At 39.5% G+C, this 26,929-nt stretch overlaps 1 protein-coding gene across 8 annotated transcripts in view; it reads right to left on the bottom strand.

The window, feature by feature from the left end:
* Window positions 1–326: 326 nt before the first annotated feature.
* Window positions 327–26,929, bottom strand: part of AFG1L (AFG1 like ATPase) — a 201,920-nt gene continuing 175,317 nt past the window's right edge. For all 8 annotated transcript variants that reach the window (XM_032484645.1, XM_032484647.1, XM_032484646.1 and 5 more), the window contains 3 exons: window positions 7,172–7,312; window positions 3,359–3,472; window positions 327–1,436 (listed from right to left, as the gene is read on the bottom strand). In XM_032484645.1, coding sequence (XP_032340536.1) covers window positions 1,308–1,436; window positions 3,359–3,472; window positions 7,172–7,312 — 384 coding nt within the window. In that variant the 3' untranslated portion in view covers window positions 327–1,307. The remainder of the gene's footprint in view (window positions 1,437–3,358; window positions 3,473–7,171; window positions 7,313–26,929) is intronic.

Genomic DNA, 26,929 nt, shown 5'->3' with positions numbered 1-26,929 from the left:
TTTCTCCACATTTGGGTACCCTATCCACCCATCTGATTGATTTCAGTTAATGTCCAAAATGGACTAATATGGATAGATGATTGACTTATAAATTAAATAGGCTCAAAGAGCCTACTTAGGTTGACAACTGTAATCATTTATTTGAACTGACTCACCTGTGCCTGTGCCCACAAAATATTTGATTTTCATGAGACGTCGTGGATTTCAGTTTTTTCTTTTCTTTTTCCTGAAGAGGGATTTAGACCCTTGTAACAGCCTCATCTAACGTTCTTCTGTGACAATAGTTAGTAAAGTTAGATTATACTTGAATGAATCAAGGAATGACCTCAAAGGAGGACAAATCAGATTTTATTTAAGTAGGTTCGTCAAGCGGTCTTTCCTTTTTACTATTAGGCCCATTGCACCACAGCAGCAGAGGCAGGGGTAGGAGCAGCATCCTGCGACCAGAGGAAAATGCATATGAGCAGCGGGGAGGAGCCGAGGTCCCCATGGTCCTGTAGCCTCAGGGGAGCAGGAATCCACTTTGTAGCCTCGTGTGTCCAGGACTCTGCCCCTCCTGACACTCTCTCACTGGTCCCCATTCCTGGTGTCTGTCCTTATGGCTGTCAGAGTTGGGGGATCTGCCTGTCAGTTGGAATTTGACACCCTTGCTCCTTATTCTATGGTGCCATAATCCTTTATTTTTTTCAGGCAACTCTGTGTCCACTGGAGATCAGGTCCTGCCTGCCAAGCTTGAACTCAGGGTAAAAAACATACTCCCTGTCTAAGGAAGTCTGAAGGCCTAGGAGATTCAGTATGATTTATAGCCCCCTACAATCACACGGAGAAGTCCACATTCTAAAATGTTACTGACTTTAGTTTAAAGTAAGACCAGAAGGCTTTCTTTGTTTTGAAGTGAAATTTGGGGTTTTTTTCTCCTGTCTCGTAAAAGATGTTTCTATCATAGGGCTACCATGTAGCCAAAGCTCAGAGATGTCCAGGCATCCTGCATTTACCGAGTGTGTGTGTATTCAAGGTTCATTCAGGTGGCTTAATAAGAAGCCAAAATATCTGGTCCTACATTCACCTTCAGGGTGCTGATTTTAATTTTGTGGTGCAGAAATAAGGCCAAATAAATAGGCAAAACGTAGACCTAAGAATGACTTTAACTTACTAATCTACTACATCTTCAACAGCAATTTTAGATAAAAATGGTCCAGAGGACAAAGTGCATAATTAATGATGAGAAAAATGATTCAAGTCCCGTAATAAAAAGTTCTCCCTGCGGTAATCATTTGCCCAGAGTTTTATTCATGCAACAGTGTCGGTTACTTCTTGCTTCTGTCCCCTTCATTCCAGTACTGTTCAGTCTGCATTTCTGTGAGCCGGGAAACTGTGCGCTGAAATGCAAAGATTTCCTCTTCTCCAGTAAACATTGAGAGTCCTTCCGCTGAGTCCTGGATACCAAAAAACAAAACAAAACAACAATCCAGCACCAATTAAAACCACTGACCTAAAATTTAAAACACTAAACATAGGCTTAAAAAAAATTTGGGGGGGTTACTTGTTTAGATTATAAAATATTCTATAAATTTTTTTCACATACAATCTCTTAAATTAGACTAGAGAATCAACTAATCTAAACCAATAATCAATAAACAGAACAAATTACCAAGGAGAAAACAATAGGGAAAACATTCGAAGAATAATTAAAGCTGAAACAACACCCTAAAATCCAAATAAGAACATTTTTGCTCAGATGAAGTTCTCTACAAATCTAAAGGAAGGACATTCCAGAGAGAAAAGGAATTCTTTCTCAAAAAGTGCATGCCAGAAACAAGTAATGCCAAAACCCAGCAGTTCTGGCAAGTGAGGAAGAGGCTGACCCTCCCTGAAGCTTCACAGACAGGGCCACGTTCCCGAGGGGAGGCCTGAGGACGAACCTCTGAAGAGCCTTTTCCAAACTGGGTGACTGACTGCGAGCCTGGAGATTGTGCCTGGGAGCTTACTTTGGGAAGGCCAGAGCTGCTTGTGGTCTTGAGCTGCTGGGACACTTGATCCTCCTATCAAAGGGTCAAGTCGGGGAGCTCTCTATGAGGCCAGTAAACAGCCTGGCACTGGTGATTCCAACATGGGCTTGTGGCCAGTAGGTGGGTGTTGAATTTTTGTCTCTTTCCTTAGGGGTTTGCTGTTATACTCTTTCAGAGAGAGGTTCTGGACTCCAAAGTCCAAGTTACTGATCCACTGTAAAACTGCATGACCCCATGGTCACGTGCGCTGATTTCCTCATATGTTATTAGTCCCAAATGCTAGGCTTACTTTGCCCTTTATCTGAACCCTGATCCTAGGAAGAACAATTTAAGAGTTGATGATTTAAACGACTTTAGAAACTGAGATGATGTAGTCCCTCAAGGGTATTCTTCTAAATTGTCAAAGATATTATTTGGATATAATTATTGCTCTTAGAGAAATGGGATTATAAGCAGCTATTTATTTCTACATGTAGATTTAAATAATCATATTTTGATAGCTCACTTCTAAAAGAATTATTGGCTTCATTTCCCCAAACTCCCGAGAATGCATAATTTACGTCAGGTCAGTAAGAAACTGTTTCCTCATTCCAAATGGCCTTTCACCTCTCTGGGGTTGAAAGAATGAGGCTCCCCTCATTCTGGGGGTGTTTATATAATTATGACTAATATTTCAATTGTCTACAGTTGAGAACTATAATCTGGTAACATTCATCCAGAAGAAGGAAAAAAAGTCACTTTGTGGCCTGGGGTGAATCACCGGGCCCTTATGCTTCAGAGCTGGACCAGCATTGGCTGATCCCCTACAGGGTGTCCCCAGAGCCTGGCACCCACAGGTGCTCCATAAATGCTTACAGAATAGGGGTTAGGAGGTGAATTGTGGATTTCTTTTTAAGCCAAGGGCCTGGCCAGGCACTTCATGGTCCTGGGAGAGACAGTCCACGTGCTCGGACACTGTGTGGTGCACACTACAAATCCAGCAGAAGGGAAGCAGGAGACCCAGAGGTCTCATAGTGTAGCAGGAGGAGCCCGGAACTAGACACAGGCACCCTGGCATCCAGCTCTGACCTGCTTTCAGTCAGCACGGTGACCGTGGGCCCATTAGTCCACCTCCCTGGACTTTGTCTTTATCACATGCAAAAATGATCATGAAGATTTCTTCCCCTTTAAGGCAGTAATTCTCCACATTTAGTGATACTGAGAATAGGACTGCTACACTGGCTTTAGAAGAAAGCAGCAAATCAGTGGTTAAATATATACTATAGTCCTTCAAAATGTAGCCATGTATCAAACCAAAAACAATTAAGCTGTTTTATAATAAAAAAGGAGATTATGTTAATATCACCTACCTGGCTCAGCCCCAAATCATCCATCAGTATTCTGCTTTGCTCCAACTCACTGTCATGATGTTGATGCAAAAATAAGCTTGATATAGGAGTCAATGCAGAGCAAATTACGCGCACCTGAAAGGGAGGAAAATGAGTTAACGGTGTTACTCCTTCCCTTTCACAAGTTGAAGGTAACAACAAATTTCTCACAAAATAAAAACCTGTTTGTCATAACAGGGAGCTTGGATTTTTGCTTTTAAAATGTCTGTATGTGTTCTAAAAGTTTGAGTCTCTTTAAAGTGATACTTTTTTTAATGATTCTAAATACATGCAGCAAAATTGATACTCGGTGAAAATACTCTTTTATGAACTCACAGAATGGGTATTTACAAAAGAACAATTCCTTGAACTCCTCTCTTTCAATCTAAGTAACAGTAATAACTTTATTTCTATTTTTACATATTTTATCCAAGTTCTATCTTTATTTTGGGAAAAAATATTTAAAGCTTCAATTTATGACATATTTTTCCTATTTCATTAATCTGTTTTTCTAATTAGAGATTTAAGCTAATTATTCTAAAGTTACCCTAAACTATCCTAAAGTTATTCTAAAATCTCATTAATCTCCATGTTTAAAAGTCCACACACACAAAAATGCTAAGCAAAATGTGGCTGTCAGAGTTTCAAAACTGGCAGGACACATCTACACTGCTTCTTCGTCACTAATAATAAAAATCTTGTGTAATAAGTGAATACAGCATTTCTTTAAAGTGGATTTCAATATTTGGGAAACTCTCTTTTCTACTTCTGGAGTATCTCTGAAATATAAATAGGCCACATAACCCATATTCAGATAGCCTGGGATCACAGATGTTTCCAAATGTATTTTTTAAACAAAGTATTTTTTTAAAAAAACCTTTTGATCATGTCCATATTTTTTCTAATAGTTTGAGTCTCTTTAAAGTGATATTTTTAAACTGCAAAGTACTTTCCAAATATTTCCACACAGCTTGTATCATCCTGTGAAGTAGGGAACAAAAGGTTTTATTGGCCTTTGGGCCTGGAGAGGTCTCAGCTCATGAGGCCAGCTCAAAGCTTCCAGTTCTAAGTCCAGTGGTTTTTCCATTACATCGGAGGTTGACATTTTTACCTGACTGACTGGAGCCCATCTCAGTGTGCATCAAAGTTACTCACCAGATGCACTGTTACCACTTTGCTGCATAGGTGACTGCTAAGTTCAGTGCATCGCAACTCCAATTACACCCTGAGTTTCCAGAACATACATTTATATCAGCATGCTTCCAGCTAGTCTTCAAAAAGTCTAAGCTTTACATTAATACTTCTTGGTTACATAAGTGTTTGAGTGAGTGTGCATATGTGATCATATATCAGAAACAGTTTTTGTATCTTTATAAATTTTATGCCCACTAGTTTAGATACAAAAAATACTCTTCTTGATATTTTAAGGAGTCTTGAATTTGTTTTCAGGATTCACAACTATCCTTTTAAAATCATTATTCAAGTAAATATGCCAATACTATAAAATAATGTATTGATGTTTGGGACTATTCTTTCCAGATCCAAGTGGCTTTCTACCTGCTCTTATAAATTCTTTTAATCACAAATGACACTTTTTTCATTACTTAGATGGGAATGCCCTTGTTTCACACATTTCCATGAATACATTCTAGAATGATGTCTGTTTAATGCTCCCAATTTCTGAAATAAGTTAATTTAAACTACGTTTAAAAAAGAATATGTGTGATTTAGTTAAAGCAAATGTTAGGAGAATGGTTCTAGTATTGAATCATATTGCTAGATAAATCTTTTTTCCTTCTAATTAAGAAGTAGGGGTACGTAGAAGTTGGGGGAGGGGTGGGACTGAGGGATGGGGAACATAAGCTTTCTTTAAGGTATTTCTAGCTGGAAGATTAAAGAAAATAGTTAATCAATCCTCCACTCTAAGAACCACCTCCCAGTGCCCCTCTACCACTTTCTTCTTGAAAGTGGTAAAATGCTAAATTACATGCTAAAATACATGAAATTTTTTTTTTAAAAGGGACAATGATAGTTACTGGAGTTTCTGGGTCAGAGGGAGAAAAACTGCAATACTAGGAGGGCTGGCCCTTTGGTCATTCATTCACCCTCTAAAAACAGAGTGTTACCTCCAGGAGATTTATTCTGGACCCCATGTGATGATTTCAAAGCAGAGTCTCTGGATGAGTGACCCAGAAGGAGACAAGTGATAGGACTTGAACTTCGAGCTCTAGTGTTCTCAGCTTCCTGCCTCTCCCAATGCTCTGCTCACACCCCTGTTGGCCCCCTGAAAGCAGGTGGCAGAGTCTGCTGGCTGCCCTTTGTGCTCAGGCCCATCACAAAGCCTTTGCTGCAAACTTCCCACTCTGCTGACCCCTTTTCACCCTGATGGGAGTTGGGCCATCACATCTCAGTGTTTATGAGAAGCACTTGAGGAGCTGGTGAACCAGCAAGCTCCAGGCCACATCCCTGGTCCTCATTTGCTGGTGGGGGTGGAGTGAGCTCTGGAATCCAGATCTTAAGTAGCTAAGATGATTCTGGTGCAGCTGGTCCTCAGCAGCACTTCCTACATCCACCTCCATCACCTGCACAAAGATCCACTCCCCCTGGACTCTCACAGCACCAACTCCCCTCTCTTTCCAAGAGAACATCCCCCAGTGCTGACTTTACTCTCAGTCTGTACACATTTGATTTGTGTTTCTTCAACACTAGACTGCCAGATCCATGAAGGCAGGCACCGTGTCTGGCTTTCTTTGTCACTGAATCAGCACTGTGCTTCGCATGATAAAGGTTGTGGAATGAATGAATAAAGGAAACGTTAAAAATCTCACCTCTCCCTCCCAGCACATTCTGGTGCTTTCTCCTCCCCTCAAAGTCCCTTCAATTTTAGAATCACTGCTCTATCTATTTCTGTGCAAGGAACAGGGAAGAAAAATGGTATCTAACAGTAAAATAATATTTAAATTAACTCTAGTTTGAAGGTGTTTATACTTTACTGTATATACTATTAATAGTGGCTCATCTTCACTGAAAGCTTACTGTATGCCACAAGATGTTCTAAGTACTTTACACACTTATTTAATCCTCACAACATGTTATGAGATAACTGCTATTATTACTCACTTTTTCTACAGAAGGCAATTCAAGTTCAAGAGGTTAGGCTGGTCTTCAAGGTCAACAGCCTGGTACCAGGGCCCACTCCTTAACCACTAGGCTACTGATGAAGGGAAAATGGCTCTGCAATTCATGCTAAAATACATGAAATTTTTTTTTTAAAAGGGACAATGATAGTTACTGGAGTTTCTGGGTCAGAGGGAGAAAAACTGCAATACTAGGAGGGCTGGCCCTTTGGTCATTCATTCATCTTGCTCATTATTTTATGAGTCTAATAATTTATTCATGCAACAAGTATTTACTGAACGCTCAGTCTAGGTAAGGCACTGTGTTGCACATCCTCACAGACAGCACACGATACGTCTAACTGAATGATGGAATCGCTAACATGGCAGTGCCTTACGATGGGACTTTTACTATTCTACTACTGCTATTACTGCTACCACCAGTAGTCCTTACACAGCATCCAGCTTGTGCCAAGTGTTGTCGTAAGTGGTTTACACGGATTAGTCTATTTTGTCCTCACAACAATTCTCTGAAGCAAATACTACTATTATCTTCAATTTGCAGATGAGGAAACAGGCACAGAAAAGTGAAGTGAGTAGCAGACCAGGATTCCAGCCCAGGCAACCTCACTTCACAGTCCAAAATGTTTAGTTTTGAGAAAATGTACTACATCCTTACCTTGAAATCATAGAAGTTATCAATGAGAGTTATGAATCTCCGGGCTTGAGTCCTCTTCGCCAGGGTAAACTGTGGAATGTTTCGTAAAAATACTGTATCAAAATTCTTTGACAGTTCCAAATAGTCACTGGCTCCAAGTGGCTATAATGAATGTAAAATAAAGAGTTGGAAATTAAAATAAGCCAGTTCTGGTGGAAAACATCTCTTCTTGTTGTCATGGTGTGATCTAGGTGGTAGTTTGGGAGTAACTTGACCAAATGGGGCAGTGTTTTCAGAGTGGGCCGGGGGCAGTGTACACTGTATTGTAATAGTGATGTACAAAGAAGGTAAGAGAGAAGAACTTGGCAGGAATGGAAAGAGTATTCTAGCCACTTCAGCTGGTATCCTGTAGGCCCCTGTCCTAAATCTCATCTTCACTGTCTCTATTTATATGATATAACTTTAAACATGTCCTAACAAAGCCTTCCTATGACTCAAATGCAAACTGTCACTACTGTTAAATGGAGCTATCTTATAATGGTATGCTGAATATTATGTCACTATTTTGAAATAAAGACTATGTTTCAGTAAGAAAAGCATCAGAAAATGTTTTTCGTTTAACTTGGGGTACCCAAGTACAATGCAGCAAACACTGCTAACCGCTGCGGGAAACATCAGAGGGTCTTCATGACCAGAAGCAGACTGAGACCTCAGGCATAACTGCACAGCACTCTACCTCTTGATACGAGGAGGCAGCATTCAGGGCCCAAGAAATTGCTCACAAAGGTGCCGCCTACAGATGTAGAGCGCTTGTTCCTGAAACATGAATTTAACTCATGAGAATTATGACAATGTTATGCAAACACACTTTTTAGGGGTTAGGAACACTCCCAGGAGAGTCACCTCTCCTCGTCTGAAGTTGTGCGTGGATGACTGTACCTGTGAGCAGTGGAGAGGAGAGTGTGTCTGGCTCCGTCAGGGTGCGGAGGAGACTGGAGACTAGGAAGGCCAGGAGCTACTCTGAGGTCCCTCTGAAAGCCACAGCAGATCCCCATGACACGGATGGCTGAGCCTCCTCAGTTTCTGGCAGGATCTATCAATACTACTCCCTGTTCAAAAATGTTCCCCTCACTTAGGGAATCATCTGCATTAAAGCTTCTGCTTTCAGAAATGTAGATATGGCTACATTCCTGGGGGAATTAGGGAACTGTGAGGAGAGGGAGAATCATTCTCACCTTGGAGTCCATCCATTTAAATCCACCACTACCCTAATGACCAGCTGAGATCAGTTACACAGAAAACTCACAGAGGTGTGGGCAGTAAGAGTGAATCAGGGTGAAAAGCTCTGGAGAGGTGGTTCTCTCAAAAGACAGCAGTTCTAAGAAGGATGCAGCAACTACGAGCCTAGGGCAGAGGGATACCACACCAGAGAGAGAGCATTGATGCCTTTGGAAATCTGCTTAGAGATGCCCTTTCTCCTTTCTCCTCTCTCCTCTCACCAACCAGATAACACATGGGGCCAGAGGAGATGACCTTGCCTTTTCCATTTCCCTTCCCTGGCTGGAAGGCCTTTACCTCCAGACCCAGTGCCTGACCTTAGCTAAGCCTCCCTGCTCACCTCAGCCACACAGGGACTTGAATGTGCGTGTGGTTTATTTTGGTCTAACCTTGACACTGTCGAGCCTGATGTGGACCAGGAGGCTGTATTAACAGAGTAGATTGGAACAAAGGCTCTAGAATGCTTGTGTTTGAGTCCTCAGTCTGTAACTTATTAACAGTGTGTCTCCGGCAAGTTACCTAATCTTTCTGTTCCTGAGTCTTCCCATCTGTAAAATGGAAATTGATTTGGATCTCACAGGACTGTGAGGATTACACAAAATAATACATGTAAAGCATTCAGCACAGTGCCTGGCACATACGTTACCATTCATCCCATTTTGGCTGTTTTTTATTCTTATCTGGAGCTCAACTGATGAGGTGAAGGTGTAAAGAAGTGTCCTTCTCAATAGGATCGTTTCTACCACTGACTACATCCAAAACCCTAAATCAGCCTTTGTGCATTTGCCTGAGCTCAGAGTCATAGTAGGGACCGGATAAGATGGTGGAATCCCCATGTAATGAAAACAGTTCCAGAAAGAAGGAGGGGGAAGGTAAGATACAGTGTTGTCCTGTAAAAAGGATAACTCATACAATAAGACACTCATGCTCTGAGGGTGACACACTACTTTTTTGAGATCAGTTAGAATTTAGTGTCTTATCTTTTGTAAATCAGAAAGTATATGTAAAAAAATGTAAAACCTCATCTTAGGTATGTAGTTATGTATAATTAAGCTCACTCTTTATGCATGAATATGATTTCTATCAGTATAACTACATGCCCAAGGAAAATCATTATCAGAAGTACACTGAAGTGCCTAGGGCAGCTGAAAATCAGAATTTTGCCCACTCAGCTATTTTTACAAATTATACACCTTTGTCAGTAGGCTCTGCATTTGCCATTATACTGGCAAATATCCCTTTCCTTCATATCCCAAAGACAATTATGTGCTCATTCATGTAAAGAAAATTAAGCTTAATACAGTTATTTATCTCTTTTAAGAATAATAGTTATTGGGGGAAGTTATTGTTTAATGGGTATAGAATTTCAGATTGGGGAGATGAAAAGTTCTAGAGATGGATAATCGTGATGGTTGCACAACATATGAGTATACTTAATGCCACTGAACTGTACACTTAAAAAATGATTAAAGTGGTAAATTTTATGTTGTGTATTATTTTACTTCAATAAAAAAATAGTCATTAAATAAAAGAGAGCTTAATAGTTGCCAAATAAATCACAATTTAGGCCATGGAGAAACAGTAGTATTTCTTTTTTCTTTAAAAATGTGAGAAAGAAGAATGAAATGTATTAAAGAAGGAAGTCTTTTCCTAAGAGAGTTCAGCTTCAAAAAGATTAAGATTAATTTAAAATATAAAATTAAGAAAATAGATATTTAAAGAGTGTGTTTTCTTATCCTGGCTTCTATGTTGATCTAAGAAGTGACACTCAATAAACTTTCAGGATTGAATTTGGCGAGAGATGAGGGTTTCTTATTAATCAGAAACACTATTTTTCATTAATTAAATAAGTTACATAGTTGTGAGCAAAAATACCGTAAAGGCTTTGGAATTATGGTCTGTCATGTCTAGTCATGTGACCTTGAGCAAGTGTTCCTGAACTTCCATTTCCTTAACCATAAAAGGGGGATCATAACAAAACCTGTCTCATAGGTTTGTCCCAAGGGTTCAATGTATTGACTGCATGTAAAATCTTACAGTAGTGGCAGTTATATAGTAAGTGGTCAATAAATGTTAGTTACTAATTTACAGAGTTCATGTGAGAAGTAAATGAAATGATTTATGTATGTTATGCTGTTTGGCACACAATAAACACTTTATAAAGAGTGGCTATTTTATTAACTATCAATAACCTTCTCCTCAGCTCACAAAGTCAGGCAGCCTAAACAAGGTGAACAGATCAAAAAGTTCAACAGTCTGGCCTGCCTCTGGTTAGCTAAGCCACTCCCTCTGGTCCTTCCAGCTGTCTCTGGTCCACCAAAATACCTGCCCTCCTGGCACCCTAGCCCTCCATAAAGTCATATGTAGATGACAAAGATAGTGTCTGCCTCAGGCCCTCTCCGTCCCACATGGCTTGTGATAACACATGAGCACCCATGTGGGGGAAAGCTCTAGGCCCACATAATGAACAGCTCCTAACCCAGTACATGCCACACAGAAAGTACTTAATATTTATCAGATGAATTAGTGAGTGAATGTGTGAATAAAACAACACAGCCTGGGGAGCAGTCTTACTCCTTTTATATTCATTTGTCTCCAAAGTAATTGAAACACCAACTCAAAAATCTTACTCCTTCCTAGTTGGCCCAAATCCTCATTTCCAAGGCAAGTCTTTATTGTATACCCTGGAATATATATGTAGGAAAAGTCTAGGAAAGATACAGACCATACTGTTAACACTGGTTATCTTCAGATAGTGGAATAAAAGATTAATTTTGTTTCATTGTTATACTTTTTGGATGTTCCCCTCAGTGAACTTGTGTGCTTTTCAAAAGCAAAAACAACATTTTCTTAGAGATCATCTTTATAATGGGCATCTTATCACTTATGATTCATCTGTGTGAGATCATAATATCAGTTTTGTCATGGACATTTCTATGTTTTTCCCTAACTTTCCTTAATCTATAGAAGTAATAATTTTTCAGGAACATATAAAAAGAAAATCAAACTGAATGTGTTTTTCTCCTTTAAAGTTTGACAAATAGAAAAATGATTTGATATTTGGGGTGAAATCTGACTTCGGTTGTATAGCTACTTTCAGCTAACAGTTCTTTACCCCAGGGCAACAAGAGGGAGGGAGAGGATGGGATAAATGGCAGCAGTCCCAAATAGTTCACGTTCAGCCTTCACGGCCGAGCACCAGAGTCCCTAGATCAAAGGCCTAGAAATGTCAAAATCCACATCACAGCCCAGGGTGATATGCTCCTATTTATATCGTGTCTTAATTTGAGCAATTTTTCTCCTGGCATGTTGTCAGTGTTTCTTTTTCCCATAACTGTCAGACAATATCCAGTCCATCTGTATGTGCATATGACGTGTATACTACCTCTGCTTCATCATCTCTCTCTCCCTCTTTCCTCTTTCTGGTACTCTAAGTGAACTAAGTTAAACTCCATTGTCTCCATTTCTTTTATCCTTTCTTTTGTATTTTCCTTTTTCCACTTCTTCATGATTCATTTTGGATAGCTTCCTCTGACCTATATTCTAGTCCACTATGTTGCTCCCTAGCTGTGTTCTATCTGCTCTCAAACTTATCCACTGAGTTCTTAATTTTGGTTATTATACTTTACAGTTATAGAAATTCTAGACTAGGAGCCAAGATGGTGGAGTAGAAGGATGCTCGTAGCTCACCCTCTCCCACAAATACACCAAAACTCACATCCACGGACCCACCCAACCAACCATAGCATCTGCTGACTCTGACAGAACACTGCCCTCTTCAAAACACAAAGACACCACAAATCTGGTAGGAGAAAAGGAAAAAAGAAAGAAGGAAAAGCAAAACAGTGCAGGACCGGTCCCATGGGGAGGGAGCGTCAAAGGAGGAATAGCACTCGTTCGCTGACTCTCCCCTCTCCAACGGAGAGGCCAATGGGATGGAAGGGGAGCCTCCGAGGCCGAGATCTGTATGGAGCACCCCTTGACCAATAGAACTAAGTTAAACGGGCACAAAGGGTCCCCATGACACCCAGCCCGAGACGCGAACTGGCAGCTGGGGCCGGGACAGGCTGCCCGAGCCCGGTGGAGGTCTGGGGAAGCTGCACTGAGGCAACCCTGGGGGACTGCAGGGTGCTGCATGCCGTGGCTGGGAGGAGATACAGAGCAGAACAGCCTGGGTCCCCCATAAATTACAAAAAAAAAAAAAACAAAGAAACACTGCTGGTGTGCCCTTGTGGGGGAAGGGCACCGTAGTCTTTGTCTCCTCAGACCTGTGGTGCCACTACTGGCACTTTTCGGGAGAAGAGAGGCAGGGCGCAGCCACAACCGCCATATCCTCCTGTGCGCAGTGCCTAGGCTGGGGCGGGGCTGAGACCTGAATCCACATATGGGGGCTCCGCAACCTCCTAGGCAGGACTGAGATTTGTTTACAGCCCAAGGCAGATAGGATTTTTCTGCCCTGGTACCTCAGAGAATTTGTGCCGCCAAGACAAACAAGGAGCTGAGTTTTGGTACAGAGTAGGGGCAGGACTGTTCCACGGTCTTCCCCAAGCATGCCTATGGAGCACCGACCCAAGGTGGAGAGGGCAGCTGCACAGAGCAAGGGAGCAATTGACGCCAGGAGAGGGCGGGTGGCCACCCACCTTCCTGGCAGGAGTGCGGCACCTGACCAAAGTGCTGGGAGGGGGCGCAATCCACCTACCTGCCTCACCCAAGCGCAGAATCTGACTGTGGCATCGGGAGGGGGAGTGACCTGCCTGCCCACCCACCGGGTAAGAGCTCAGCACCTGACCCAGTGCTAGGAGGGGACACGATTTACCCACCTACCTCACCCAAGTGCAGCATCTGACTGCAGCATCGGGATGGGGAGTGACCTGCCCGCCCACCATGGAAGACTGTAGCATCTGACTCAGTATTGGGAGGGGGTGCGATCTGCTTGCTGACAGGCACTGGGAGCAGCACAGAGGAGGGCACCAACAGAGGGCCTCCGGAAAAAACAAGCTGAGTTTGTGAAACAGGGCGAAGACAGAAAGACCTCTCGATAAAATCATCAAAAGTGCAGTCTCCACGAGAACACATCCCTTTTTTTTTTATCAGTTCTATTTTCTGTTACCTTTTTAATCTTTACTTTTCAAACAATTGTATATGTCTACAGTTTTAATCCCTTTTAAATTTTTCTTTTAAAATCTTTTTATTATTATTATTTTTAAAAATCCACATCATTGCATTTTTATTTATCTTGGTTTTGATCTCCTGTTATTGATTATGCACAGGTTTCAAATACGGTTTTTTGATTTTTTTCCTTTTTTTTTTTAAGGTTTTTAAAAGATGTCTTAACTCGATTGCTATTCTGCTTCAACTTGCTCTTCTATTATTGATTATACACTGTTTTCAAACCGTTTTTTTCTCCCTTCTTTTAAAATTCTCTCTCTTTTTTTCAAGTTTTATTCCTGCATAGGCTTTAGATAGATAAATAAATAAACTCCTTAAGGACCACAATAGATAACTGATACTATATAAGCCACAGTGCCAGAGAGATATGAGCAATATGAAGAAGCAGAGGAACCACTCCCAATTAAAAGAGCAAGAGATATCCCCTGAAAGAACAATCAATGAAATAGACAATGATGGCTACTAGATCAAGATTTCAAAAAAGGAGTGATCAAAGGACTGAAGGAACTAAAAGAGATAGTGTTTAGAGATATAAAATACATCAAAAATGAAACTGAAGCTATAAAGAAGAGCCAAGTAGAATTAGTACACTAATTTGCTGAGATGAGAGCTGACCTAAAGGCTGTACAAAGCAGGCTAGATAATGCAGAGGAACGAATAAGTGACCTAGAAGACAGGACAACAGAAAGCACCCAATCAGAACAGCTGAGAGAAAAACAAATTAAAAAAAAATGAAAACAATATAAGGGACCTATGGGATAATACAAAGCATGCCAATCTACGCATCATAGTAGTTCCAGAAGGGGAAGAAAGAACAAAGGGGATTGAAAAGGTATTTGAAGAAATCATGACTGAAAACTTCCCAAACCTAAAGAAGGAATCAGATATCCAAGTACAGGAGGCTCAGAGGGTCCCAAACAGGAAGAACCCAAACAGACCCACACCAAGACACATCATAACCAAGATGGCCAGAGTCAAGGATAAAGAAATGATCCTAAAGGCAGCAAGAGAAAAACAAAGAGTGAGTTACAAGGGAACCCCCATAAGGCTCTCAGCTGATTTCTCTACACAAACACTACAGGCCAGAAGGGAGTGGCAAGATATATTCAAAGTCCTGAATGAAAAAAAGATGCAGCCTAGGATACTCTATCCTGCAAGGCTATCCTTTAGAATAGAAGGAGAGATAAAGAACTTCACACACAAGGAAAAACTAAAAGAGTTTAAAACAATAAACCCATGCTAAAAGAAATATTGACAGGTCTACTCTAAACAGAAAAGAAGCAGGATGCTACAAAAATGAGAAACTCATAACTGGAAAGGAGATAACTGCCATGACTTACAAAAAGAATAAACACAAAATTGTAAAAGAAGACATCTAAATCATTAAGAGCGGCAGAGGGAAGCAAGGAAAGCCACTGTGGAAAACAGTGTGGAGATTCCTCAAAAGACTAGGAATAGACTTACCATAGGACCCAGGAATCCCACTCCTGGGCATATATCCAGAAGGAACCCTACTTCAAAATGACACCTGCACCCCAAAGTTCATAGCAGCACTATTTACAATAGCCAAGACATGGAAACAGCCTAAATGTCCATCAACAGATGACTGGATAAAGAAGTGGTGGTATATTTATACGATGGAATACTATTCAGCCACAAACCCCGACAACATAACGCCATTTGCAGCAACATGGATGTTCCTGGAGAATGTCATTCTAAGTGAAGCAAGCCAGAAAGAGAAAGAAAAATACCATATGAGATCGCTCATATGTGGAATCTAAAAAAAAATAAATAAATAAATAAATACATACATACATACATACATACATACACACACCACATACATACATACATACATACATACATACATACATACATACATACATACAAAACAGAAACAGACTCAAAGATATAGAATACAAACTCGTGGTTGCCAAGGGGGCAAGGGGTAGGAAGAGACAGAATGGGATTTCAAAATTTGTAGATACTGACAGGTATATGTAGAATAGATAAACAAGATTATACTGTATAGCACAGGGAAATATATACAAGATCTTGTGGTAGCTCATAGCAAAAAAAAAATGTGACAATGAATATATGTATGTTCATGTATAACTGAAAACCTGTGCTCTATACTGGAATTTGACACAACATTGTAAAATGACTATAACTCAATTAAAAAATATTAAGAAAAAGAAGTTCTACTGGTTCTTTTTCAAAGCTGATATATCTCTTTTTATAGTTTCTAGATCCCTACACTTAAACTCCCAAGCTTAGCTTCCTTTCTGAATCTCTTTGAATATGTGACATTCCTTGTTTAAACTATGAATTCATAATTCCAATATATGGAGTGTTAATTTTATTGTCTTGTCTCCTCATATGTTTGGTTATCTTTGTGTATTAGATTTTATCTTTGAAAAAAATATTTGGAGAAAAAAATTTCAAGTACAAGGCTTAAAGTATTCTGAGCTACTTGGCTCACACACAGTTTGCCTAAGTCCGAGAGAGAGCTGCTTTACTTTGGGCTCATACTTATTCTTAGAGTGCAGTCCTTGAGGGCTCTATCCAAAGTGGGGAACAGGTTACTAGGACCCCATTCTTGGCTGGCCCTAGTCTGCCTTTTGTCCCACTAACCCAGTAAGGCTGCCAAAGCAAGCTCAATTCAGCTCGGTTCATTTTTTAAGAAGAAAATTTCTACTGCTCACCAATATCTGTTTTCCTCCTTTTTCAGGGCACACAGCTAGATTATATTCCCCAGCCTCTCTTGCATTTAGGTGTGGCCATGTGATCAAGTTCAGGCCAGTGGAATGCAACAGAAACATTGTTTCTAGATCTGGCCCATAAAAACCTCCCACACTGACTCCTCACTTCCTTTTCTCATCTGCTGGCTAAGAGAGAGGGCTCTGAGGACTTAAAGGAGGGTGAAGGAACAACAGGGGTAAAACCTGGATCCATGAGGGACCACATGGAGCAGAGTTTCCTGACTGCACTGGATGGTGATATGAGTAAGAAATGCAGGTTTATTTGTTAAGCCTATAAGATTTGGGGATTGTTTGTTTCAGTAGTTAGCCTATCCTAATAGTTAATTCATCCAGCTTCTTCTGTTGTCCTAACTACAAGGTTGGTGCAGATTACCGACAAAGAGTCCACCATTATTGGAAGTGTAAGACTTCCTAATACTTCTTGTGTGAACCAGGATTCTTATTCATGTAAGATGGTAACTATCAAAAATTACTCTTCAAATTTTCCTCAAATTATCATTAAAATTTTTAAAATCAGGAACTGCATTTAGCCATTTCTAGCATCAAATCTGGAGGTAATTTTATTTGTGGAGGTAATTTTTCACGTTACAAATTTGGAAAGATATTATTTGAAAGTTTTGTTCAAATTCAGTATTTGATATATTTAAAACATCTTTGTAAATTTATTTTTCTTCTCATGATTATATAATATACAAAAATACACTAAATATTTTCACCAAACCACATATAGATACTGCCAAATCATCTTATGTAGCCCAGCATGCCACACAATTGGTATCCTTTTTGATGTGTGACATCCTGATCGCTATGACTGATAAACTGATACTAATGTTGCCACAGGGCTACCCATTCTCTCTCTTTCCCAAGCATTCAGTATTTAAAGGTGTTTGGGGCATTCAAATGCATTAACTACAAAACTCTCTAGAAAATTAGATAATTTTAAACCCATTTAAAATGTTTTTGGAGAAATGAAGAATGCTTTTGTGGGGCAGTCTGATTACAGCTATGGCTCTGACTGTTCTTTGCCTCTTGTCCACACTCTTTGGATTGTGACTTTCCAGCTCTTGGATTAAGACATGGAATCTATCTGCACAACTCTGCAATCTGGGCTGGGCTTGTAATTTACCACAGCCAACAGAATGTGGCAAAAGTGACAAATTTCCAAGTCTAAGCTGAGAAAGCACCCTAGGCCACCTACATCTAGCTGGCCCCCAAACAGACAAGAGAGCACAACCAAGATCAGCAAGGCTGACTGCAGATGCATGAGTGAGTCCAGAATAGAACTAAACAACTTCCTAGCTGACTTCCCAGCTTCCTAGCCAAACAGAGAGCAATAGTAAATGCTTATTTTTTTTAAGTCACTGAATTGAGGGGTGGGCTGATTTGCTGAAATATTTCACTTGCTACAGAGAGATTCACTAGGAAAAGACCATGTTTTCAAAGTCATTACAAGTCTAGCACATGTAGAAAAATATGATCTAGCTTTTATAGCAAAAGATTGATTTTACATAATTGATAAGTATATATAAACATGTAAGTATTGTTTATTTTATGTTCATTTATTTTTGTAATCAATTTTGGAATTTTTATGGTACAGTATAAAATTTATTTTCAAAAATAAAACTTATGATTTACTATATACAAGAACTAGAAGAAAAAAAAAAAGCCAGAAAATTATGTGGCATCATTATAGAATGCAAGACAACATGGACCCAAATGAATAAAAACAGAGTGAAAGCAAGTTGACATAAGAAAGGAATTAGGGGAGACTAGGACTGACTGAACTAAAACTCAAATTGTAAGAACATTCCAGCAGAAAAATAAAGACACAATTTGAATAGACAATTCCTGGAACCAAAAACATAAACAGTATAATAGGCTAATAAACAAGTAGAAAATATAGTCAAGCTCAGTATTAACCAAAGAAAGACAAAATAAGAATGATATATCACTTTTCATACAGCAATTTTGCAAAGAAAAATAAATTACACTATTTAATGCTAGAAAGCATGTAGTAAGACATCTATTGCTGCTGGAAAAATAAGTCAGTTTTATTCCAGGAAAAAAAACTACTGGATTGTATTAAGAGCCCAAAAGAAGTCACAAATTTGACCCAATCATTCTGTTTCTAGAAATCAATCTATAGGAAAAAAATCAGAAATTCAACCAAAGGCTATACATGAGGATTACTTATGACCATGCCAACCAAAAAGCAATTTTAAAGTATGACAAATAGAGGAATGGCTTGATACGGCACATTGATATAATAGAATAATAAGTTGCTAACAAATAATGGTGTTTATGAAAAATATTTGATATGGAAACACACAAAAGCTAAGTGAAAACATAATGCAAAATTAAAATTGTATTAAAGCATCTGTTTTGCTCAAAATATTTGTGTAGAACAAAGGCTAAGAAAACACTGAAAATATTAACAATTGTTAACTCTAAATGGTCTGAGTGAGACTTAGAAGTATTTTTATTATCTTTATTTTTAAGATTATTTTCTGTATTTTCCAAAGGGGAGAGACAAAATATATTATGACAAAAAAAGGGTAAAAACAAAATTCTGTTGTTGTAAAACAATGTTTGAGATATTTACTGATTCCAAACAAAGTGTACACTTTGTTTTTGTTTTTCAGCTATTTAGTCTCCGCATCTTCCCTTAAAATAATGAAGAGTGAATGTGTAAAATATTCAATATAAATGCATATACTCATAAATCTTGAGGACTCACAAATCTATTCAGATTTGCAGTTGCAACTCTCACTTACTCCACTGTAGAAGACTGGTAGTCCCAGAATTGTCAATACAGCTGACCCTTGAAAAATACAGTTTGAACTGTGTACATCCAATTACATGCAGATTTTTTTGGTCGTAAATACTGCAATGCTACACAATTGGTTGAATCTGTGGATGAGTAACCTCAGATGTGGAGGAACCGAGTATACAGAGGGCCAACTATAAATTATATATGTATCTTCAACTGCGTGGAGGACAGTGCCCCTAATCCCACACTGTTCAAGGATCAACTACTATTTATTCACCTCAGTGTCCCTAGCGCCTTGCACAGACCAGGGAACAGAGTCTTGCATGATACAGAATTGGTGAATAAATGTCACTGTTGTCACCAAGTCTTATTCAAAATCAATTATATTTACTGAATGCTTAATAAATACAAGGCGTTACTAAATCCTACAAGGACTTTGTAGGAGAGAAGACACTCTTTTGACTTCACTAACGTACCACTAAATTTCATGCACGTGATGCCTATGGCAGTTGCAAATATTTATAGTTATGTTCTGCATTCATTGATCGGCCTATGTAAGTGAACCATAGCAGTAAGACACTGTTTGAAATCATAATTAGTATTATAAATTCATGCATTGTATCCTATGAATAACTAAAGCATATGATTATTTTTGAGCACTAAATGGCACTCCAGTTAGTAGCATCCTTGAGTATGTTATTCTAGCTCAAAATTCAAGTAGTATTACCAAAAGCAGATTCATCTTATGACAGATAATGATGACAAGCTCCATCTTTCTACCTGAGCAATTAAAAAGTTTAATAGTCTTTGATGTGGCTGGTTATCTCAATAATTTCCTAAACAGGAACAATTAAAATCCACTTATTCAATGGTTTATGCATTCTCCACTATTGTTTCAAACTCTTTGTTTCTGTGGAAACCTGATGAAAACTTAAAGAACTTTAAATCTATAATGAGTTTGCAAAGAGCATTTGTTTTCCTTAATTACCAAGAATATACAGCTGGATTATATGTAGCACAGTTTCTCTAACAAACTTTTAGGAATAAAGAGCTTGCCTGCGGTCTTCTTTCTCCTGTATGAGAAACGGCACAGCTGTCTGCTTGGGTTTGACCCTGGTGCCCGGAGTGAAGATTTTCTCAATGTCACACCAATGTGAAATGCTCGAGCGTTACCACCAGGCTGCCTTCTGCCCTACAATGAGTGAGTGGTTGATCCACTTCAGTGACAGGAATGAGCTGTCAGCTTGAGTTTCTTTTTTTCTCTGCCTGGCTAATGCTTGTCTGCTGCCATTATTTCAGCTCAAGTAGGACAATTATTATTTTAAGCACTGTCTAGATTATACTGCCCTAAGGGTTACTCTTTATCTGTATAGACTCCTCTTTATAAATTCCTTGTAGTAATATCCTGATAGCTCCTCATTAAACAAGTTGTTTTGTTTACATAGAAATGATAATATCTCATAGCTTAAAGAGAAGTACCTTTTAATAAGCAAAAAAAAAAAAATGCTTGAATGAAGTTCGGATGAATGTGTTCTTTTCAAAACAAGCTAAAAAACATCAAAAGAACGGATGTTAAAACAACTATGTGCACCAAGCTAATAAAGATAATAATTAGAAAAACAGAGCACTGAAATGTGTATTATTTGTAGAGTAAATAATTTCCCAAGGCTGGTCATATGGCACCTTAATATGAGAAATCTCATTAATGGGAAGACCACAGCATCCAGCCAGGAAACATCTCACCACTCCAAAAAAAAACTATCAACTTACACATTCTACTTTAGAAGATGTTCTTTTTGTGTTGAGTAAAAGTTTTACTACTTGACTTATATAGTCTTGATGGTAGGAGGCTAGTTCCACCTAGATCTGCCAGATCTTTGCTAAACTCTCTAACTCCTCTATGGCCAAATAATAATAGTTAATATAGTACTCTTTTTGTGGGGGGATGGTGTCATATTTTTATTTTAACAGAGTTTGTAGAAACAATGACTCAAAATCAAAAAAATCAAGTTGGCAAACTAGAGGCTATTGCACCCTTTCCCCACCCTGACTTGACTAGTTTTGTGTATCTCCAAATTCTGGAGATATCTAATTCTGGAGATTCTGGAACTGACAACTTTCTCAAAACACAAACCACATCATATCAGATCTACTGAGTGTCTAACTATGTGAAAAACACTGTGCCAGGTTTATTCCTAGGAATATTTCCAGTTCATTTGGGAAGTGGAAAACCCCTAACAACTAATATAAAAACATTTGACTGACAGCCTGCAGCATAGAAAACCAAAAAGAAAAATATGGAGATAGGTTAAAAATACAACATTAGAAGAATATAAAGAAGTAGGAAATCATTATCATTGGCATCATCATTGTTATTAATAAGTACCACCGAATGTAAGCATCAATACCACTCCAAGGCAATACATTAAAACTGCAAAACAATCTCCAAGAGATGGTAAGAATTATTGGAATGGATTACACTAACCATAACCTGGGGTTGAGTAAATGAGACAATGATTTATTAAGCAATTAGCTGGTCTCTGACCAGGATGGAGTGTCCAATTGTTTAATAGACATCTAAAATTTGAGGGGCATCAAGAGTTGACCCTTTAGGAAATGAGATAGATGGGGTTCGACCATGCCAATATTAACAACAGTGAATGAGTTAGTGTAGCTTAGAACCCTCTACACAGAAAGACCCTAAATACTTCTGGAATTAGAACATCCTGCCTAGATACTTTATTCAGTTTAAGTTTTCAATTTAACTATAGCATAAGTGATAGTCAGAAGTCTAGAGCAAAACAGGACTGCTTCTTTGGTTTTTAAGTCTAAAGGAAATGAGCCTTCACAGCCTCCTTCACAGACCCTGACTAACCATGTCCTCCCTTGCCATGAGGTTATTCAGCCTGACTAGACTCTTGCTAGTTCTCAAGGTATCTAAAGTTTCTGAATTAAGCTAATGAGAGATTTATACTTTAGATTTTATAAGAAGCCATGGGGACACTCTGAATTACTAGGTTTTGTTTCTAATGACTCCCACAATTTGTCCAGTTTCAAGCCAATTCTAACCAGATTCTGGAAAAACGGGAACAAGTGAGCCAAACAATTCATTACACTGAGTATTTAGCCTAATGAGAGAACCCATATTCTCCATGTCTAGAAACACAGATAGCATGACATTTTTCAAAAACATGCCATATACAAATGTATGTGTATATATAAGTATTTCATTAGTTAGTTTCTTTAAGGAGTTTTTGGTTGGAAGGTATTTAGTCTAATGTGGTCCTCTACTGTTAAGTAACCATGTGTAATTAATCCTTTAAAATCACAAAGAATGAGAAAATTTTATTTTAGCGATAAACAGCTAGTTCTTTGCAATTATTAACCTAGATATTAGCAATCCAGCAGACATTGAAAAAACACTGGCAGGGGAAGAAAAATAGTCCAACAGTTGCTAGAATTATTTCACAAAATCATTTATTAAAATAATGCTATAACATCCTCCTAATTTCCCATTGGAAAAGGGGGAAATATTCTCAGCTGGTTCAAAACAAATGGAAATTTAAACATTATTACTAATGCCCCAAACATTATGATATTTGATTGTACAGACTACAGAAGGTAATAAATGTATATGACCAAGGCTGAGATGTTTGCACCCTTTTCACTTTCTATTTTTTAATATAATTATTTTAATAAGAATAAATACGATAATGATGACGTAATTAGTAACAATATGATTCTACCAAAATCACTGAAATCAGTAACTGACAGAAGACTAGCACTTGATCACTAACATAACTGAGCCATCCTGAGCATCCCTTCAGTAGAGGGCAGTATTTGCTACATTTCTGTAAGAGGAAAGGCAGTGTTACTAATTTGGCTGGCTTTGAGATCTACCCAGAAGAAATTTGAAAGACTAGCCCCATGTAGTACAAGATAAAGCTCTACACCCTTTGCTACTGGTCCTACATGTGCATATGAAATGAAAGGTCAACCAATGTTAGCTTTTTCCTTTGGATTTCAGAGCCAAGAGGCATGAAAAGTGACATTTAGGACACTAAAAAGTGAAGTGAGAGAAGCCTTTAGAATAGCAAAGAAATTATTTTAAATTTGAGAATGATGACTTCTGAACAAGTCTTACAAATGCAGAAATTCTGTTAGTTTCGTTTTGCTTTTCTCTGTGAGTATTCATTGGGAAGAAACTGAACCTTCTTTGAGGTGGATATTTGAAAAGCCCAAGCAGAGTTGGAGAAGAGGTGGATATTAGAGTTATTATTCTTCCTCACACTCTTCTGCTGTCCAAATCATAGAAATACTAGGTGGAAAATGCTAAATTCATATTCTAATGATATTAAAAAGTGAATCAGAGCAAGGCTGAATGCCTCTCTGTACTGCTGGATACATAAAGGGCCAAGCCTTTCAAACTGATTAAGTCCAACAGAATTCTTCTTTCTTTCTTCTTGCCAAAAGACAACCTTGAATTATCTGCTGCCCAGATTTTATTCAAGGACATAACATTTGTGAAAGGCTTGAAAATGAGTCTAACCAATCTCTAAACATTTAAAACTATTTCTCTGGATAAAGTCAAATAATAAAGAAAAAAGCTTGGGGAGAGAGAAGCAAGATGCTGCAGTAGAAGGACACTTGTAGCTCACCCTCTCCCACAAATACACCAAAACTCACATCTACGGACCTACTCAGCCAACCAGAGCACCTGCCGAATTCTGACAGAACATCACCCTCTTCAAAAGACAAAGACACCAAAAATCTAGTAGGAAAAAAGGAAAAAAGAAAGAAGAAAAAGCAAAACAGTGTGGGACCGATCCCGCAGGGAGGGAGCGGCAAAGGAGGACTGGCGCTCGTTTGCTGGGTCTCCCCTCTCCAACGGAGAGGCCAGCAGGATGGAGGGGGAGCCTCTGAGGCTCAGCAACCCTTGACTGACAGAACTGAGTTAAATGGGCACAAAGGGTCCTCGTGACACCCAGCCCAAGTAGGCGAGCCAGCAGCTGGGGCCGGGACAGGCCACCTGAGCCAGGCGGAGGACTGGGGCGGCTGCACTGAGGCAGCCCCTGGGGACAGCAGGGTGCTGCGCGCCGTGGCTGGGAGGGGATATGGAGCAGAAAAATGGGTCCCCCATAAATTGCGTAAAAAGCAAAGCAACACGGCTGGTGTGCCCTGGGGGGAGGGGCGCCATAGCCTTTGTCTCTTCAGACTTGTGCCGCCATTACTGGTGCTTCTCGCGAGAAGAGAGGCAGGGTGCAGCCACAGCTGCCATCTTCTCCTGTGCACAGCGCTCGGGCGGGGGTGGGGCCGAGACCTGAATCCACACACAGGGGGTCCGCAACCTCCTAGGCAGGACTGAGACTTGTTTACAGCCCGAGGCAGATAGGATCCTTCTGCCCTGGCACCTCAGAGAACTCGCACCGCCAAGACAAACAAGGAGCTGAGATTTGGCCACGAGCAGGGGCAGGGTCGTTCTGTGGTCTTCCCCAAGCCCGCCTTTGGAGTGTTGACCTGAGGTGGAGCGGACAGCTGCACAGAGCTGCGGAGCAACCAGCGCTGGGAGAGGGCGGGGGGCCACCTGAATTCCTGGTAGGAACGCAGCACCTAACCACGGTGCTGCGAGGGGGCACAATCAGCCCACCTGCCTCACCCGAGCGCAGCATCTGACTGCGGCATTGGAAGAGGGAGTGACCCGCCCACCCACCGGGTAAGAGCTCAGCACCTGACCCAGTGTTGGGAGGGGGCACGATCTGCTAGCTGACAGCCACTGGGAACAGCACAGATGAGGGCGCCAACAGAGGGCTTCTGGAAACAGCAAGCTGAGTTTGTGAAACAGGGCGAAGAAACAAAGACCTCTTGATAAAATCATTACGAGCACACTGTCTCCAGGAGAACTAGATAACTGATACTCCTTAAGCCACAGTGCCAGAGAGATATGAGCAATATGAAGAAGCAGAGGAACCACTCCCAATTAAAAGAGCAAGAGATATCCCCTGAAAGAACAATCAATGAAATAGACAATGATGGCTACTAGATCAAGATTTCAAAAAAGGAGTGATCAAAGGACTGAAGGAACTAAAAGAGATAGTGTTTAGAGATATAAAATACATCAAAAATGAAACTGAAGCTATAAAGAAGAGCCAAGTAGAATTAGTACACTAACTTGCTGAGATGAGAGCTGACCTAAAGGCTGTACAAAGCAGGCTAGATAATGCAGAGGAACGAATAAGTGACCTAGAAGACAGGACAACAGAAAGCACCCAATCAGAACAGCTGAGAGAAAAACAAATTAAAAAAAATGAAAACAATATAAGGGACCTACGGGATAATACAAAGCATGCCAATCTACGCATCATAGTAGTTCCAGAAGGGGAAGAAAGAACAAAGGGGATTGAAAAGGTATTTGAAGAAATCATGACTGAAAACTTCCCAAACCTAAAGAAGGAATCAGATATCCAAGTACAGGAGGCTCAGAGGGTCCCAAACAGGAAGAACCCAAACAGACCCACACCAAGACACATCATAACCAAGATGGCCAGAGTCAAGGATAAAGAAATGATCCTAAAGGCAGCAAGAGAAAAACAAAGAGTGAGTTACAAGGGAACCCCCATAAGGCTCTCAGCTGATTTCTCTACACAAACACTACAGGCCAGAAGGGAGTGGCAAGATATATTCAAAGTCCTGAATGAAAAAAAGATGCAGCCTAGGATACTCTATCCTGCAAGGCTATCCTTTAGAATAGAAGGAGAGATAAAGAACTTCACACACAAGGAAAAACTAAAAGAGTTTAAAACAATAAACCCATGCTAAAAGAAATACTGACAGGTCTACTCTAAACAGAAAAGAAGCAGGATGCTACAAAAATGAGAAACTCATAACTGGAAAGGAGATAACTGCCATGACTTACAAAAAGAATAAACACAAAATTGTAAAAGAAGACATCTAAATCATTAAGAGCGGCAGAGGGAAGCAAGGAAAGCCACTGTGGAAAACAGTGTGGAGATTCCTCAAAAGACTAGGAATAGACTTACCATAGGACCCAGGAATCCCACTCCTGGGCATATATCCAGAAGGAACCCTACTTCAAAATGACACCTGCACCCCAAAGTTCATAGCAGCACTATTTACAATAGCCAAGACATGGAAACAGCCTAAATGTCCATCAACAGATGACTGGATAAAGAAGTGGTGGTATATTTATACGATGGAATACTATTCAGCCACAAACCCCGACAACATAACGCCATTTGCAGCAACATGGATGTTCCTGGAGAATGTCATTCTAAGTGAAGCAAGCCAGAAAGAGAAAGAAAAATACCATATGAGATCGCTCATATGTGGAATCTAAAAAATAAATAAATAAATAAATAAATAAATAAATAAATAAATAAATACATACATACATACATACATACATACATACATACATACATACATACAAAACAGAAACAGACTCATAGACATAGAATACAAACTTGTGGTTGCCAAGGGGGAGGGGGGTGTGAAGGGACAGAGTGGGATTTTAAATGCAGTATAGATAAACAAGATTATACTGTATAGCACAGGGATATATATACAAGATCTTGTGGTAGCTCATAGCAAAAAAAAAATGTGACAATGAATATATGTATGTTCATGTATAACTGAAAAATTGTGCTCTACACTAGAATTTGACACAACATTGTAAAATGACTATTACTCAATAAAAAAATGTAAAAAAAAGAGAAAAAAGAAAAAAGCTTAGTTGTAAAGTACTTCTTTTACTTCTATAGCACTAGTTTCATTTAATTGCCC

The sequence above is a fragment of the Camelus ferus genome, chromosome 8 (genome assembly GCF_009834535.1).
Source record: "Camelus ferus isolate YT-003-E chromosome 8, BCGSAC_Cfer_1.0, whole genome shotgun sequence".
NCBI lineage: Eukaryota > Metazoa > Chordata > Mammalia > Artiodactyla > Camelidae > Camelus > Camelus ferus.
Note: the sequence above shows the minus strand (reverse complement) of the source record. Positions and strands in the feature narration are given on the sequence as shown.